The sequence below is a fragment of the Excalfactoria chinensis genome, chromosome 12 (genome assembly GCF_039878825.1).
Source record: "Excalfactoria chinensis isolate bCotChi1 chromosome 12, bCotChi1.hap2, whole genome shotgun sequence".
NCBI lineage: Eukaryota > Metazoa > Chordata > Aves > Galliformes > Phasianidae > Excalfactoria > Excalfactoria chinensis.
Window position 1 is genome coordinate 9,054,945 of NC_092836.1, and position 17,568 is coordinate 9,072,512.

At 45.1% G+C, this 17,568-nt stretch overlaps 1 protein-coding gene across 7 annotated transcripts in view; it reads left to right on the forward strand.

Annotated features, from left to right (window-relative positions):
• Positions 1-17,568, forward strand: part of GRIP2 (glutamate receptor interacting protein 2) — a 218,783-nt gene that overhangs the window by 183,114 nt on the left and 18,101 nt on the right. For all 7 annotated transcript variants that reach the window (XM_072347253.1, XM_072347250.1, XM_072347251.1 and 4 more), the window contains 7 exons: positions 3,268-3,393; positions 3,905-4,057; positions 4,224-4,410; positions 8,819-8,964; positions 9,607-9,687; positions 16,344-16,410; positions 17,227-17,372. In XM_072347253.1, coding sequence (XP_072203354.1) covers positions 3,268-3,393; positions 3,905-4,057; positions 4,224-4,410; positions 8,819-8,964; positions 9,607-9,687; positions 16,344-16,410; positions 17,227-17,372 — 906 coding nt within the window. The remainder of the gene's footprint in view (positions 1-3,267; positions 3,394-3,904; positions 4,058-4,223; positions 4,411-8,818; positions 8,965-9,606; positions 9,688-16,343; positions 16,411-17,226; positions 17,373-17,568) is intronic.

Sequence of the window (17,568 nt, forward strand, 5' to 3'; positions counted from 1 at the left end):
TGGCTCTCATTGCTTTTGAATGCTGGTAATAGACTCCAAAGAGAGACATCTGTGGAGGGGGAAAAAAAATATTTTGATGAAATGCATTTGATTAGATGATGTTCAAGGATGTGAATAGGGAAAAAAAGGTAGCATCTGTGCTTGAATAGGGAAATTGGTGTTGGGAATCCCAGAGTTTTGCAGGGCTGAGTGCTGTGCAAGCCGCTTTCTTAGTACCTCAGATAAGAGACTTTAATGCAGAGGGAGGGAAGCAGCGTTGGTGCTGGCAAATGTTTCCAAGCTCAGCTTTCATCTGCTTGCCTAGTAAGGCTTTGTAAAGGACATGTCAGCAGCTAGACAGGATTCCACTGGACTTCCTCAGGAAACAAAGCTGAAACACAAGCATTCATTTTCTGGACCAGCCTGTCTGAATGAAAGCTACTGCTGTGGTTTTGGTTTTGTTTTTTTTTTCCCCTCAGAGAAATACTAGAAACAGATTCTGGCTTATCAAACCCTAAATACCTGTAAATTTCAAACATCATTAGGAATTCATCCTGTGAGCATCCTTGTTGCCTACCTTTAGTTTCTCCTTCCATGTAAGAGGCTGGCTCAGGCTGTCCTATATATAGACATGTGAAATTAGCCTCACTACTACTAGATGTTTTGCAACTCTTGCCTGCAGTTTTGTTAGTCATAGAATCATGGAATCCTTTGAGTTGGATGGGACCCTTAAAGGCCATCTGGTCCAACTCCCCTGCAATGAACAGGGACATCCACGGCTCAGTCAGGTGCTCAGAACCCATCCAGCCTCACCTTGGCTGTCTGCAGGCATCGGGCACCATCACCTCTCTGGACAGCCCGTGCCAGTGCCTCACTGCCATTACTGCCCATATTAGTGATCTTGTATTGCAGCTTTTTCAGTCTCAGCCCCTTCTGCAACCATTTTCCAACACTCTTCCTTTAGGTGCATGCATTTTAATAATATTGATGCCCAACAGCTATGAGCCCAGTTCCTTTTCAATCCTCTTCTAGGGAGGTCTGGTGAAAGGAGGAAATTATCTGTATTGTCTTCTTTAATGTGATGCAGCAAAACATAGAATCTAATAACATCTTCATTTCTAGAAATAAATCTTTTACACATCCAGTCCCATTTGTGCAGAATTAAAGCTGTTTAACAAAGGGGACAGATGACTTGACCTTTGTGCCCAAGACAAAATGGAAAGCTATAATCCTTTTTCAATGGCTGTTAAAATGAACTATTCTATTTCTTCCATTAGTGCCCTGGTCTGAATCTCCATTCAGGATGTATGCATTCAGCAGCATCAGGAGAAGGCAGATCTGTGGAAGGAGAGCTCTGTGTGTTTCAGAGCCTTCTTAGCCATATCTCTACACATCAGATCAGAGCGTCCCCACTTTGGTTCAACTCTTAAGGATGTGAGGGATCATAAGGAAGGAAAAAAAAGATACAGTCTTTGTGGTCTAATGCTGAAGCACAGGATTTGTCAAATGGAGTTAGCTTTCTCTGCTGCTCTGGGGGCATCTGAAAAGATTGTGGGAGGATTATGCTCACAAGATCAGTGGAAGCAGATGGTGCCCAGGAGCAGTGCTGGGATGGGTGGTGAAAAGCGAGGGAAGCACAGGAAGGCTCATGTAGGTCTTTATCCCCACATTGTCCAAAACCTCTTTTCTTCCCCCCTGCAATGACATCCGAGTTTCATAGGCATTTTTTTTTTGTTGTGTCAGCTGTGGGCTAAGAACTTAAAAACAAATGGATATGAATGGATTAAACCATTTTGTATATATGCCCATAAGCTCTGTCACTTGTATTCTAAGTATTTAATTTTATTAAGAATTCTCTTTTTTTGACTGGATTCAGCTCCATTTACTCATTTGATGACTGTTTTTAAAAGCCTTCTGACTCTGAGATTGCTTTTGAATTCACAAAATAGAGATGCCAGAGCTGAAAGTGGATGTTTTAAGAGCTTGATAGGGTAAATGCTGAAGTCACTATAACAAAGACTTTAAAATAATTGCTGTTGTGGTCAGAAAACCTGACCTAAGTGGTTTGATGCCTGTGGTGCATGATACAAGATAGATCTTCATTGGTAAAGGCACTAAGTGATGATCTAGAAGAGCTCTCTGGGTGGATACGCTGGGTTGAGCTGAGTCCTTCTCCCTGGTGGTCTGCACTCTCAGAAAGCTCTGTAGTGCCAGTGCTGGGGGAGTTCCCACCTACAGGGAGAGTACAGAGGTGGTCTCATTTGGGATGGGTGGTTGCTGGTAAGCACCAGTGGTGGGAAGGTTAAGAGCTGTCTAGACAGCACCATGCAGGGATTCAGGAGAGAAATCCCAGTGCTGCTGGGCAAGGACAACTGAATTGACCCCATGCTACCCATGAGCAAAAGGGGCCTCAGTGAGAGATAGGACCTCTGCCCGATGATGTGTTTTGGCCACTGCAGAGAGGATTTGTGGCATCACAACCAGATGAAAACAAAGCTGTATCTCCTGGGACAAGGGATTTCTGGGTAGTGGATGTCACACTGCAGAAGATCTCTGCTAACAAGTGCTGGGGTTGATTTAGGGTTGAAACTAAAGCAGTTGTGTGGCCTTGAATAGGGTCTGCCATGTTGGTACCACATCTTAATTTATTGTTTGCCATAGCATTGGCAGCTCTTCCTGTGTTGGTGGCCTTGTGTAATTGCCTTTAAGCAGCAGTGTATAAAATCCCTTTTGTTCTGGTGAGCTGGGGTTGGCCCACTGCTGCTCCCTTCTCCATATGTGCACCCTGCCATGGATTCCTGGCCAAGAGCAGCTGCTAAGCACCCAAACGCTGAAGCCAAGGGATGTGCTGGAATCACAGCTTGGCATTGAGCTTCATCTTGGGAGGGCAACAAGGTGGGAAGCAGCACAAGGAGGTTTCCCCAGTGCTGTCAGATAATACTGATGGCCTCTGTTGGAAACTCGTGGCTGGAGGCAGCTTCTCCGTGTTGCACAGCAGCCTGCAAATGGTAATGACATCTGTGTGCTGCCAGCACAGCTTAATCAGGCTCTTGGCTCAGGACACTGAGTTTTTTGAGGGGACTGGGTGAATTTCTGCCACTTTGCATCAAGTGTCATGAGGTTACATGGGGATGCATTTTTGCTGCTGGTGCCTGACACTCTGTGCTTGCTCCCTGACTTGTTCAAAAGCAGTGTGAGTCTCCTCTCTGCAGTCTCATGGCTTCTTACCTTTTCTTTCTCTCACTTCTCCATGCCTGTGGTGATTTCTGCTCCCCTGGGTGACATCAGTCAAGGTGCAGAAGAGTGACCACCACCACTGCTGGGACCCCTGTGTCAACTACTGTCACACCCACCACCCTGGGCACTGCAAGACGCCCACTTGGAACCAGACGTCTGGACAGGATTACTGCAAATGTAACCCCCGCACATGGTGTTGCTCCCATCCCTCCACCTGTTCATTTATGTTGTGCCTCTCCATTTGCTCCACACCCAACTCAGTAGCCTGGGGTGTCACTTATTTCCTGCAATGTCTGTTGGATCTCTTCTAATAGGTGCACAGCTGAGGTGCACAGTCAGTTTGTGGTGCAGAATCGGTAGCTAAAGCCCAAGGCACAGAGCTACTAACATCAGTTAGAGCAGGATGCTGGGCAGACCCTTTCATATGGGCGAGGGAAAAACTTGAGTTGCTGTGAGCCAAAGACGGCAGCTCTGGTGACATGTAGGGTTGTGGTACATCAGTGCACCCAGCTCACCTTTGCTGATGCAAGATATGTATTAGAATTGGGAAGCAAGCAAGGGAGCCTGTTTGCTCAACAGATAGTTGAAGCTGTGGTTTCCCAGCCCTGAAGATGAGAAGAAGGTAGTCCAAAACCATTAGGGGTTCAGTGAGCACACTGCATCCTTAACGTGCTCTGTATCTCCCCAGCTCTGGTGGCTGCCAACTTCTCATCTCCCACCATGAACACGCAGGGCTTCCCCTGCCAGAACTCGAACACGCTACCTCGCAGCTCCCATCCCATGAGCCCCCGCACCACCATGCTGAGGAGGAGGCAGAAGAAGAAGGAGCACAAGAGCTCACGTAAGGGTGGCAATGGGCTGGGGATGTGCTGGACAAGATGCTGTACTCATCTTGCTGGCTGTTGGCTGACATAGGCCTGCTGATCCCAGCAGTCAGGGCCTTGGTCGCCCCTTGGTGCTGCCTGTGACTGTAGCTGCCCTAACTTCTGCCTCTTTCCTCCTCTCAGTGTCATTGGCCTCCAGCACGGTGGGTCCTGGTGGGCAGATAGTCCACACGGAGACAACAGAGGTGGTGCTTAGGGGAGACCCTTTGAACGGCTTCGGACTACAGCTCCAGGGAGGCATCTTTGCCACGGAAACCCTGTCCTCCCCACCTCTCGTCCGTTTTATTGAGCCCGACAGCCCGGCAGAGAGGTTAGAGACCTTGCCCTTGGATGCTGATGGTGCTGCTGCTGACCATTTCATGGTTTGGTTTGTTTTCTCTCCTCAGAGGCTCATTTAGATATTTACTGTCATCTTTGTAATATCTCCCATTCTTCACTGGGCATGGTTTACTGTCACTGCCATTTCTGCACTCGTCGGCTGACCGCGGCCTCCCTCGCATCCCAGGTGAACGTCTTGGCATCAGGCCGTGGCTGTTCTCAGAGGAGGAAGGGAGTGTGTGTCTGTGTGTGAGCAACATTCCCATCCCTTTTCTTTTGTTTCTTTTGCTTTCTTGTTGAAAGATAAAGCTTTTGTCTGGTTGCAGAAAGAGGAAAAAGGTATATTAAGTGAGCCCCGGAAAGTGTTATCTGCTTGGTTTTGTTGTAGCAGAATCCAGCTATATAAATTCACCTGAAAGTTTCGAACCACCAAGGAGAGAGATGGTTGTAGGATCTGGAAAAATAGCAGAAAATGCTGGAAAATAGCAGAAAGAAGGAGCAGCATTACTGGTGTGTGTGACCCTGAGGATACTGAGAGCAATGAGTCCTGTAGGGTCTGAACCTCAGCGTGGGAGCCCTGGTTAAACATCTTCCAAAGTCTTTGCTGGTGTGTAGACACCCTTGAATGATGTTTCTCTTGCCAGATGGACCAGACCCCAGCATGGGACTGGTGTTGCCTTCTTGTGCCATCTGGTCCCTGGTTGTGTAAGGGTAGTAGGGAGCAGCATGAGTGTGCAAGTCCAGACAGGGAGCACTGGGACATGGGTTTGGCACGGGAAAGTGCATTATCCCAACTGATGTTGATTGAGAGATTTCAAAAGCTTTTTATGCTTTTTATTTGCTTCCAAACAAGGTTTAAAAATGAAAGTGGTAGCATTTTGGATTTTTATCCTCTATTACTGGGGTGAAGTTGGCTCACACTGCAAAGCACCGAATTTCCTTCATAAATTGGGCAGCAACAAAGCCTGCTGTCCTAGGGGAGAAGGGAGATGTGCTGCAAGTTGCCTGGCTTTGCTTTATTCCCTTGCCAAGGCTGGGGTGAAAGCAAAGCCTCATGGCACAGCCCGACCTGTCCCATTGTGCCACATGCTGCTCTCCCTCACGGCTCCCACCCAGCAGGACTCTCACTTCCTTTGCTGCTGCCCTCTGCTTCATGGTGACAGGGAGCAATCCTGTCTGTGTTTGCAGCGTGGATTTGATTTGGGGATTAAATCTCTGCAGTGCATTTCTTCCTTTCCTAGACTGTGCTGCTTTTCCTCTATGGAAGGTAGATACTTTATTGCTCCCTATCTCTAACAGACGTTCCCACTCCACCCCTTGCTTTGTTTCCTGGGTCAAGATGAAGCCTTTGGGAGCAGAATGAGACATTGGTCCGCCCCTCGTTATCAACAGGGAGGGTCAAATAGGAAGAAGTGTGCTATCCCTTCTTAGTTGCCTGCAAGCAAGCAGCTGTCCATCCTCCCTCTGTCACAGACAGCAGTGACCATCTTGGTATCCAAAATCAGTGCTTCCTTCAGCGTTACATGCTTCCTAGCTCTATTCAGACAGCTGTTTGATCATTGTATTTCTGGCTTTTGAGTATGTAGAGTTTGCAAAAGGAAAGCTCAGCAGCTGCGTAATGCTGTCAGCACAGCTTTCATCTTCTGGGGCTGTGACTCACCCACCAGTGTGCTTGCACAGATGTCAAACAGACACAGATATACAAACACACATGAATGTGTGCATCTAATCCATACAGGTCAGCTTAGGGGTGTGTGAGGGCACAACACATTGATTTCTGCAGCCAGTGATATGCTCACTCTGCAGCTGGAATGACCACACATACTAATGACACTGAAGGAAATCTTAAGCACAAACCCAGCCCAGAGTTTGAATTAGTGCTGCTCGGTGTCTGGCAAGGCACCTCTGATGCTGTCTTTGTGCCTAAGGAAATAGTCATGACAAAACGCAGACCCCAAGGAAACATTACCATCATGGACTCCAACACATCCATAGTGCTGTCTCTCACTAGAAGGTGCTTGAACTCTTGTTCTTTCTAATTTCAAAGCAGTTCTCCTCCCATGATCTTGAAGAACTTTATAAGGTCTCATAAGAGAGTGCACATCTCTGAGATGCGTGCATCTGTTTGGGGAAGCCCTCTGTGGACTTCATGCAGGATCCCACAGCAAAGCCAAGGAGAGGTCTGCAGGAACCTTCACTCCCAGGGTCTTGCTCCCAACACAGGACATGATCAACTCAATCAGTATTAAAAGAAATAAGATTGTTCTGACCTAACAGAGCTATTGGTTGCAAAAACACGACAGCAAATCTACCTTGAGTTGGAGAAGTACCATGTTTTGTGAGAGGGCAGCTATGGTGGAAAAGGTGGTAAATGTTTGCTTTCATGCTGTGTAAAAGGTTCCCATAATCTCCCAGTCCTTGTGGCTGAAATGGATTATGTCTCCTCCTGTTGCCTTGAAATGAAGTGACATCTGTGTTGGTTCCTCCTTTCCAAATGGTGCATAGTGACCATAGCAAGAAACTTCTCAGTGTTGGAGGAGACCTCTCTCTTGTGCCAATCATCAAACTTCATATTTGTGAGCTGGTACTTCCAGCATGGTTTTGTGGTAGCATATATATCTGCAAGCTCAGGAAAGGACTGTAATTAAACAGTGAAATTATTCACGAGGTTGGATTCACATATCCTCTATGGAATTGTCTGTCCTAATCCAGGTCTCCTTGAACAAACACTTCTGAATTTACATCTCTTAAAATAGCTGCCCATTTTCCATGGGTGGCATGAACTCAGGCAGGAGAGTGAATGTGATGCAAGCTTTTACCTTCCTACTAACAAGATAACCTTCCTGGGCTCTCTGCAAACTTACTCATATCTCAGCTCTTGTTGGGCTGCAGACAAAAACTTTTGTTTGTGTTTTTCTCCTATTTGGATGTGGATGTTTTTTGTCTTGATAGCCTGGCCTTTCATATACATCCTGTTTTTTGGAGGTGAATAATACAGCCAATATCCACTGCCTTTGATGTTTCCTTCATGTGCCTGGAAGCTGCAGTACCATCTTTTCTTACAGTTGCAACAGGTTTGGGTGGTAAAAAATGGCTGGAAAGATCAGTAAAAATAAATAAAGAGTATTCTATGAAGTATCTATGAAATTGATGCCTAGAAAGGTCGGGGCAAATAATGTGTTTGATGATTAAACAGCAAAGAAATAAAGGTTCTCTAGAGAAGGCTTAAAAGAAGACAGCTGATCCTTTTAAGGGAAAAGTTGGTGGTAAAACAAATCCAAATGCAGAGGTGAATCTTGTTCCCATAATTCTGAATCTAATTTGGAAACCACGCTGTAGCTTACATTAATGATGGATGAGTGCTTTCTTGTGCTCTGCTCAAGTGGATGGCCTTCCAGACAGGCGACAAGTGGAAAATCTGAACAGATGTGCTCTGATGAAGAATGTGGAGGAGGATGAGGATGAACAACCTGTTGCCCATGGCCAGTCATGGAGAATGCTACACTCTTGTCTTTGTAGAGCCATCACACAGTTTAGCTGTAGGAGGCAATGTGCAGGATTGCCTTACTGGTGAAGAAGAGGGTGGATAGTGAATGTAGTGGGTCATGTGTGAATAAGCATTCCTTATAAATACAGAAGAGTCTCAGGAGACAAACCATACTGTAACGGCATGTTGTGAACATAGCAGCTTTGTTGTTGTTGTTTTACTTCCAAGGCAGAAAAAATGCCCTGCTGCTCTTCAAGAAAGTGGGTCTAAACCAAAAAGCCCAAAGAGCCAGTTGTGGTTCTACTGGCAGGCTGTCACGTCAGGATAATATTGGCCTTTCATGGCGGTTAAACAGTATCAATGTACATTTGGCTTCCAGAAATGCAATTACAAGGGATAAATGATTATCCAATTTGCTGAGATGTTTCATCGAGTTCGTTGGTTTGTAGCTTCAGTATCAGCCATGTATTAAGCAGGGGACGCTGCACAGTGCCGTTTGGTTGGTTTCCAGCAGGTGCAAACACACAGAAAGAGATGTATACTATTAGAAAAGTAGGAGGGCACATGTCCTTGCAGTTTATCATTTGCGTGTCTTGGTCATGGTGTTGACTTTCAGTAGAGGAAGGTTTTATTATTATTATTATTATTTTCCCCTTTGGAAGTTGCAGGAAATATGACAAAAAATATTGTTTGAGAGTAAAGTACGTCTGAGGTTAAGCAAGCCACATTACACACATTACAGAATGAACTATCATCTGTTTGGGGCCACTTCTGCAGGATTTATCACTGCTTTCTGTGTTCTAACAGATTTGCCTGTCAAAAAGTAACTCACGGGTGGTTGTGGGGTTGTTTTGTTCCTCCTTTCCTCCTTTATCCCTGCCTCCTTTCCCTCTTTTCCCAATGTGGACTGCAGGTGTGGGCTGCTGCAAGTGGGAGACAGAGTTCTTTCTATCAACGGCATTGCAACTGAGGATGGGACTATGGAGGAAGCAAACCAGCTTCTGCGGGATGCTGCACTGACGAACAAAGTGGTGCTCGAAATTGAATTTGATGTTGCAGGTAATTGTAAAGGACTTGTTGCTCCTTGGCACCTGCTGGACTCTACCAGTGCTTCTGCTAACCTGTAGGAAGGATTGTGCTCATAAAAATACGTGAGGTTTTAGCTAGACTGCAGAAACTGAGGACCCTGTGAGGGCCTGTCCCATTTTCTTTTGTTTTCTAACATGCACTAAAGTGAAGAGTCTTTCCTCTCATCCCTCCATAAATGCCTTCCTCTCATGACTTGGCTGAGAGAAACTTAGTGAGTAGACGAAGAGGCCGCTTATTCTTTAAGCATTCAATCATTAATATGAATATTTGTACTAATCTACGGCCTTGAAGCAAGAAGGGAGCTGAAGCTATTGGCTGAAGTGTGCAACCTTATATTAGAAGAAAAAAGGTTTTTTCATTTTACATTGACAAAGATGCCTCAAACTTGAAGTACAGCATGATATGAGCAATTAACTTGATGTTCAGGGCATGTATTTTTAATGAGAATCCAGATTTTAACCTGAAGTCCTCAGGGCATCAGATAACAACCTTATCTGAACCTATAAAGCTGAGTTTGATGGGGTTGTTTTTTTTCTTGGTTCCAAAGAAACCATCCATGGCACTGAAAACTCTTTTCTCCTATTTTCTTTTTGTCTGTTTCTGGTTTTATAGAGTCTGTCATACCCAGCAGCGGCACTTTTCACGTTAAATTGCCCAAGAAAAGAGGTGTAGAGCTTGGAATTACAATCAGCTGTAAGTATTGCTCAGCCTTGCAGTAGCAGTTGCAAGAGCCACTGCTTTCCAACATGGCACATCAGAGACGTCCAGCAGAGAGCAAAAAGATTATGTGGGGTTTTCTGGTAGCACTCACAGTGCTTGCAGTTTGTTCCAAATTGAATTGGATGTGTGGCTTTTGCAAGAGCTGGCAACTGCAGAAGAAAAGCAGCTGCTGAAGGGTCAGGGCAAGGGATGTGTCTCTGAGCAGCAGCCGAGCAGTTGTTGTGTGCCACAGACTAACATTATTCTATGTTACTAGTAATGTTATTTTTATTTCCAGGCCTTGGTGGGCTCCAAGAGAACAAGGCATCAACCTTTTTCTTTCTTCCCTTTCTTTTCTCATAGTTCCTGGTTAATTATCTTTCTGTTTCTGTTTTGGAGTGTATTCTAATTTAAAGACCTTTTGGCCTCTTTGGGGAAGACACTGTAAGGAGATGTAGATGCTGGGAGAAGACACTGTATGGCAGATCCATCCATTTTAGATATTAGGAAAAACTCCAGAAGAGTGGTGAAGGCACTGACACAAGGAGGTGGTGGAGTTACTGTCCCTGGAGGTATTCAAGAGATGTGTAAAGTGACGCCGAGGAACATGCTAGTGGGCAATATTGTTGGTAGGCAGACAGTTGGACTGGATGATCCTAGTGGTCTTTTCCAACTTTAATGATTCTATGATTCTATCTCAAATTGCGGGTGTGCTGAAATCTTCTTATGGCTCACACCAGTGAATTTTTCCTGTATGCCTATCTGAATGGTGTCATATCACTCATCCTTTCACTGCTGGGTCACCTGAGTTGAATCATCTTAGATTGGCCATGCCCAGAGGCAGCCACCACATCTCAGATGAGACAAAGCAGCCTGTGAAAGTACAGTAGTGGGAGCTCATGTCTCAGCCCTTGGGAACACAGACTCAGCTGTCTCTGGGGAATGGAGTCATAGAGTCATTTGAGTTGGAAGGGACCCCTAAAGGCCATCTGGTCCTACCCCGCTGCAATGCATGGGGACACCCACAGCTCCATCAGGTGCTCAGGGCCCATCCAGCCTGATCTTGGGTGTCTCCAGAGGCGGGGTGTCCGCCACCTCTCTGAGTTGCTAAGAACACTTTGATAGTAAGCTTCATTAAAGTAGGTAAGCGATTTGCAATTACTTCTTGGCATTTGCAGCATTAGTTGCTGTGTTAATTGGAGATGTTGTGGTCTAAGTGGGTTGTTTCCCAGAGTAGACTTGTACATCTACAGGGTGATTATTTTGTCATTTCCTCTCCCAGTTTCCCCATTTTGTGCTGCGTGAATACTCACAATGTGTAGCATTTGACTTGCTAGTATTTACTGTTTGAAGACACCAGAGTGCTTTCCAAAAGCAGTGGGGTGTCCATAATGACTGTCGCTTGTAGGCAGAGCAGGACCCAGTGGGGCAGAGCTCACACTGCATTCCCCACCTGCATTGGCACTGCAGTGTCAGGTAGAAACCCAGGATGATGGATTTGGTAGCAAGCATCTGCTGGCCTGAGCATGGTGAGGATTTCACCCCTATTAAGCTTCAAAGTTTAGATTTGATTTGGGACTGGAGAGCAAAACGAGCCTGGAAGTTGCTAGCAAGAATACAAGCTTTTATTCATGGAGTCTCACTTAAATGGATCTGCTTTGGATGTGCATTTACACTTCAAACATATTTTTATGTTGAAAATATTTTCGTTTCAGATGTGTTTAAAAAATTGATTTCACACTCTTTAGAAATCACTGCTAAATAAAAAGACAGCGACCCCTGGGTTTTAAATAGTTCGACGCCCATTGTCAGTGATTAAGCTGAAGGATGGAAGAGATTTGATCTTTTTGATTGATGAACGTGTTCACAGGACATTGTTTAAGTAATGAAAACATGTAAACCTAGGATTATGCTTCATTGTTTGCTGAGTCAAAACTAAAATTGTATCCACAAACAGAGAAAGAGATACAGAAAATGCGGGGCTGAGGATGAAAGTTGAATCCTAGTTCTGCTTTCATAAATTAGTCCCCATAAACCTATTTCCACAAGACCCTTAGCGAATTATATCATCATTTTGTCACTCTGCATCTGAACAGGCGGATAAATATGCCCGTGTCAAACATTAGAATGAAAGCAAGCAGACGTATGGTAAGTACCTCCTGCAGAGACATGATGTGCATACAGGAGTGTGATGTAAGCAGCAAGAGAGGAGAGGTAAAAATAACTCATCTCTGTTTTGTTCAGTTCCTCCAAGTTGTGCTGATTTGAATGTTTGTTTAGATCTGGAAAGAGCTTTTATAGCTTCTTTGTATCAAAGAAAGGCGTATAACTACTGCTTAAATTGGAAAGTGGAGCAGGTTAAATAGGTGACAGACTGGTTGGATCTGTGCTGTCATGGCCACGGATTTGGGTTTGTTCTAAAATGTCGTAGTCCAGCATACTGTAAGTGAAATACCACAGAATCACCAAATCGTTTGAGTTGGAATGGACCCTTAAAGGTCGTCTAGTCCAGCTCCTCTGCAATGAACAGGAAGTCATATGAAACATGAGTTGTTTTTGTTGAGTTTTACCTCTTGGCTTCATCAGGCTCATCAGTAGTTAATTCCTCGGTCTGGGAAGGTTTGCCACTGCCTTCTTATGTGGGCAAGAAGTGTTCTGACCTCGTCAGAGAAGTGCTACAGAGATAAAAACCAATCTAGTTGTTGCTGTGCTGTGACTCTCAGAGCTAATCGGGAGATGGGCTGAGCAAAGGTGGGGGAGAGCAGGATTCTTGATGGATGCGCTGAAAAAACTCATATAAAGCAGACAGAGGAATCATAAATCTGCTGGAAAGCTTCATAAAAAGGCTGGGAACCCAAGAGGTTTGAGTATGAGAAGGGCAGATGCTGCAGGCTTTGCTGTGGGCATACAGAGGGAGTCTGGGCTTGCTCCTGGCTGGGGGTGGGTGCAGGGATGTGTGGGTGCTGATGCTCCAATGTTTGTGGAGACCTTGGATGTGCTCTGAGTGGTGGGGATGCATAGAAGTGCTAAGTGAGGTTTCTGATACAATGGTGTGAAGATTTGGCTCTTGTTAGCCTGAACAACACGTCTCCTTTAGCAAAACACGTGGCACATAGTGCTCTGATCTTTCTGGCTGCATTCAGTTCTAGTGACATAGTTATGCCTTTGTAGATTTCTTCTGTAAATCTCTCACAAATTAAAATCCCCAGCAGCGAGAAGCTACTAGCCATGTTTTCTTGTGTGTTTAATACCTGACCTCTTAAAGTTTGATATCCACTTGCTATTAGCCTCTGGGCAATGATAGTTGATTCCACAAAAGATAGCTTTTCTGTTTTTCTTCTTTTGTCTGCTCATTCACCTTCTCCAAAGGCTATGTGTGAAATTCACCGCAGGACGTGGGGTGCTGGGGCTGCTTAAACAGGCATCGGAATTACCTGTCTTGTCAGCTGTACATTAATGCTTTATATAGCATGTTTATCAAATTACCTTTATATATCTTTACAAATCAATTCCTGTGCCCTTGCTGGGAAGTACTGCAGATAAGGAGTAAGCACTATATCTGCTTGTGGATGATAAAACTGGAATTTGGATAGACAGATAACTTTGATTAAGTCTCTTAAGCGGTGTAATCGCTGTCCTAGTGAGAAGATGGATCTGTGAGTTGACCCAGTCCAACTCTACAGGCACTGGATTAGTCCTGGACCTGCTTGGCAGTGTGTCCATGAGCAGCACTGTGTCCCCGCAGCCTCATTGACATTGCAACCACAGATTTGCAACCGATATTCTCACTGAATAAGTGAGATATTCTGCCCAGGCTTTGCTGCCTGAAGAGTTTGATAGGATATAGATCTGTGGTGGTGTAAGCATTCTGCTTACTGATAATTCACCCGGCTGCTGCTAAAACTAATGAAGGGTAGAGGAAGAAGTTGGGTCCTGGGGACTGGATTGTCACTGCTGTTTTTGTAATCAACTCTGATTTGCTTTCTTTCCTCTTCTCATTCCTTAGCTATCCTGAGATTACTGGGTTTCTGATTTTGGTGGGGTTTTTTTTGTTTGTTTTTTGTTTCTACCCTTTATAAACATTTGCTTTCTTAAATGTATTTTTTGTGGCGTTATTACAACTTCTTTAATTACATGTTGGCAGAGTGCTGCCTCAGCTTGATCAATAACAAAGGGCATTTATAGCTGGTTGAAGCGCTGATGCGTGTGAGATATGTGCTTGTGCTCCTTGGAGGGGAATAATTTACCAATGCAAGTCATTATGCATTCCATTAAAAACACAGAACGGACATGTGTTTCTGGCCTTGTCATCCATCAGAGAGCAAATGCCGAGCGAGCCAGAATCCCAGCAGAGGTGGCGAGAGACTGAAAGCAATTTATAAAAAGTAAATAACAGTATTGATCAGTTCACCTTTTTATCACTGCCCTGTCAGCACCACCAAGCAGTGTTTCATGGTGAGTTTCTCCCCCACCCCACGTTTCTGCCTTCACCAACTTTGATTTATGGAGCTTTCTCTGGGTCACTGAGGGGAATTTCAACTGTCTTCTGTACTGGTGGATCCACCAAAAACACAAATCCATCTGAAAAAGAGCTAACTTCCACCCCAACCCTCATCTCCCTTTTTGGATGGGAAAACAAGACCTGGAGGCCAGGCTGGATGTTCATGGGGAAGGGCACTGGGATGCCAAAGGGGAATGAATGGAGTTAGTAACAACTGTGTTTAAATTGAACAGGGAATGACTGTTCAGTGCTTTGAGATTTCTCTTGCTTTGAATCCTATGCCTCTAGAGAGAATGGTTGTTCATTAAGTCCCTTTAACTTACCCGTCAGCCTCATGGGTGCTGACTAATAGTGATGGCTTTGTAAAGCCTTGCAGTTTCATACTAGGTGACTAAGTGGTTATTTAAAACAGAGAACTGCTGTGTGTACAAGCGCAGTTTGGATACTCTGATGATAGGGAGAGGGGTATGCTGTTGTGCTTTCTCTTGTTCCGTTTAACAGGTCCCAGGGAAATCTCCTTGGCTGTGTCAGGTGTAGAGGTGGCTGTCCCCAGCCCTCTGCCAGCACTGTGGTTCTCTATAACCCCCTTCTGTCACACAGCCTCTGCTTTGAATCTAATAAACAAACCTCACAATGAAAAGCACTTCTGGAAACCTGGATCGTTTTGACAGAACCAGGCTAGGCCGCGATTAAGCACGCAGCGCCACGTGCTGGGCTCAGCACCTGTAAGCTGCTGAGTCTCCATCACTGCTACTCCTATCACTGCCCTGGGCACCTTTTCAGCCCCGAAGACACGTCCTGTGTTGAAAAAGAGAACAGCTGTAATGATAGCAGCATGTTCCTATGCACTGTTTGTCTATGGCAAGTGGCCTTCTTAGGCAGAGCGGATCTTTCTGCATTGAGTTTTTTAGCCACATCAGCCTCTGCACCTCTTGACACACACTGGTGAATGGGTTGGCTGGGCCATGAGTTGAATACGGATTGAATGCAGCCATGACCCTTCCACAGTCCATCCATTTCTTGTTGATCCACAGTTGCAAGCTGCGTGTGAGTTTCTAGATCAAAACTATCTGGCACCATGTGCCAGTAAGGCACGGGGAGAATAATTCTTCCAGGCTCCATATCATTCAGTAGTCTCATTGCCATGGCTGTTATGAAATCAGTCACGGTCTGCTCTGACCTGACTTTTATACTCAGCTGTGTTGTGGCTGAGATTGTCAGACATTTCACACTGTTCAGTGCAGAAGGTGTGGTTACGTATGGGAGAGGGTATCCTTAAAGGTGACGGGCAAAGCATGTATGTTTTTATATCTTATAAATGAATGTAAATAGAAAAATCCAGAGCAGAGATGTTGGCAAGAAAAAAGCACTTATTCCTTTATGTCTGACTTTCTGGGGCACCCTCTCGCTCCTGCTCAGACAGGTGGATCTCTGTGATTGATGCCACGTACCTTGCAGATATTTTAATCTCTGACCTGCACCCGATATGTTCGGATGCTTTGAGGTTTCTTCCTTCCCACGCAGTTTTTGCTGAGAAGCCCCGTCAGCTTTAAATGAGATGGTGCAGTTTCCCATAGCAAGGCTGGAGGGAGTGACGGGGGGGTGGGAACGATGCTCTTGGTGTATGTTTGTCATGTGGATGGCAGAGAGGGGTCAGGAGGGAGTCAAGTCATAAATCTCTCTTGGGCTTCTCAAGAGAGCAGCAGGTCCTGCAGGCAAATTGGAAAATGCAAATGCTCCCAGGGATGCATGCCTGCATCTCCCGTGGGCTGAAAATGTTCTCAGTCTGGTGGGGGGAGAGGAGGATTGGAAACCCCTCCGCCTGAGAGCAGTCTGGAGTTATCTGGTTGTATGACAGTGGTCTGGGTAGCTGAACCACATGGAAGACATGTTTCTTTTTTTTTCTGGATTCTTTTCCACCTTTAGAATTTCCCATCATCTTTTACTTCAGCCCCAGAGAAGGGCAGCCAACAAGAATTTGCAGGGATTTTCTTCTTTTTTTCCTCCTGGCTGTGGCTTCCAGAAGGTTAAGTGTGAAGCACCATTTTGTCAGAGGAAATGCATTCCCTTTCCTCCCAGCTTCTTTTCCCTTTACCCTTCTCCCTCCTCAGATAGCAGGCTGAGTTTTGCACCTGCTTGTCTTTTGCAGCTGCAAGCAGAAAGCCTGGAGAGCCTTTGATCATCTCCGACATCAAGAAGGGGAGTGTAGCACACAGGTGAGTGCATAATTTCCCACCTGCCAAATCATTGGCAAAATATCCAGTCCACTAATGAGAGGTTAGGTAGAAAGATTCCCATGCGATATAGCACTAAGGTATGGATTTTGCCATCATCCAAGCATATGCCAGCCCTTGAGGTTTGTCTTAGACCACAGTAGGGTTTGGAATAAAATCTGTCTTTATTGAAAAAGTAGAGTTGAGCTAATGGAGTGGGTGGCCAGGGCACTGATTCAGAGGTCTGCTGACTATATAGAAGATGGATGTTTAACATCTATGAGCATGTGCCATGTCTCCTCAGGTAGTTTGTTGTGTTTCAGCTGCTGCCTGAGTGAATTGAGTGAGTGAATTTTAGGCACTGGTGGAGATCTGTACCAATAACTCAGCCTTTTTTGGCTGCACTTCTGATCCCAAACACCTCCCAGCAAGGCTTTCAGAGGAATGTAGTGCTTGTGAAGGGGCTGTTTTTAAAGTGTCCTTGTAAGTGAGTTCCCAGAAAAGGCAGAATATCTGTCAGTTGAAGATCAGGCATTTTTGAGTACTGTAGGTTACCTAAACTGTATATCCATATAGCTCAGAGTGGTAAGCTGATGTCTTGTTCTGGGCTAATGCACGCTCTATGTGAACTTCCTCTCTGTACATTATAATTGCCTCAAACCCTGTTTGTGCTTGTTTCCCAAAAAAGACCAAAGAGAGGGGAGGGAAAAAAAAAAAAAAGCAAGCTAATATTGTCATCACTACCACAGAACTGAATGCATTGCAGGATCTGAAAGGCAAATACAAATGTACTTCAGTTTTCTTTTCCTTTCTACGTAGAACTGGCACCTTGGAGCCGGGAGACAAGCTGTTAGCCATTGATAACATCCGACTCGACAATTGCTCAATGGAGGATGCTGTGCAGATTTTAAGGCAATGTGAAGACCTGGTCAAATTGAAGATTAGGAAGGATGAAGATAACTCTGGTACAGAAATCCTGATGCAAACTGGTGCCTGTCCACTTTAATGACATTTCCCAATAGGTAGTGCAGACTAACAAAGATAAGGGCTGCTGCCTTTCCGGTCACCATTTCCAATTGATTACAGTCTATTTTTGTTATTCTGCCCTTAAATGGAGCTTGGAAGGTTAAAATCCTGTTTGGTATGAGCACAGCTGAAGAC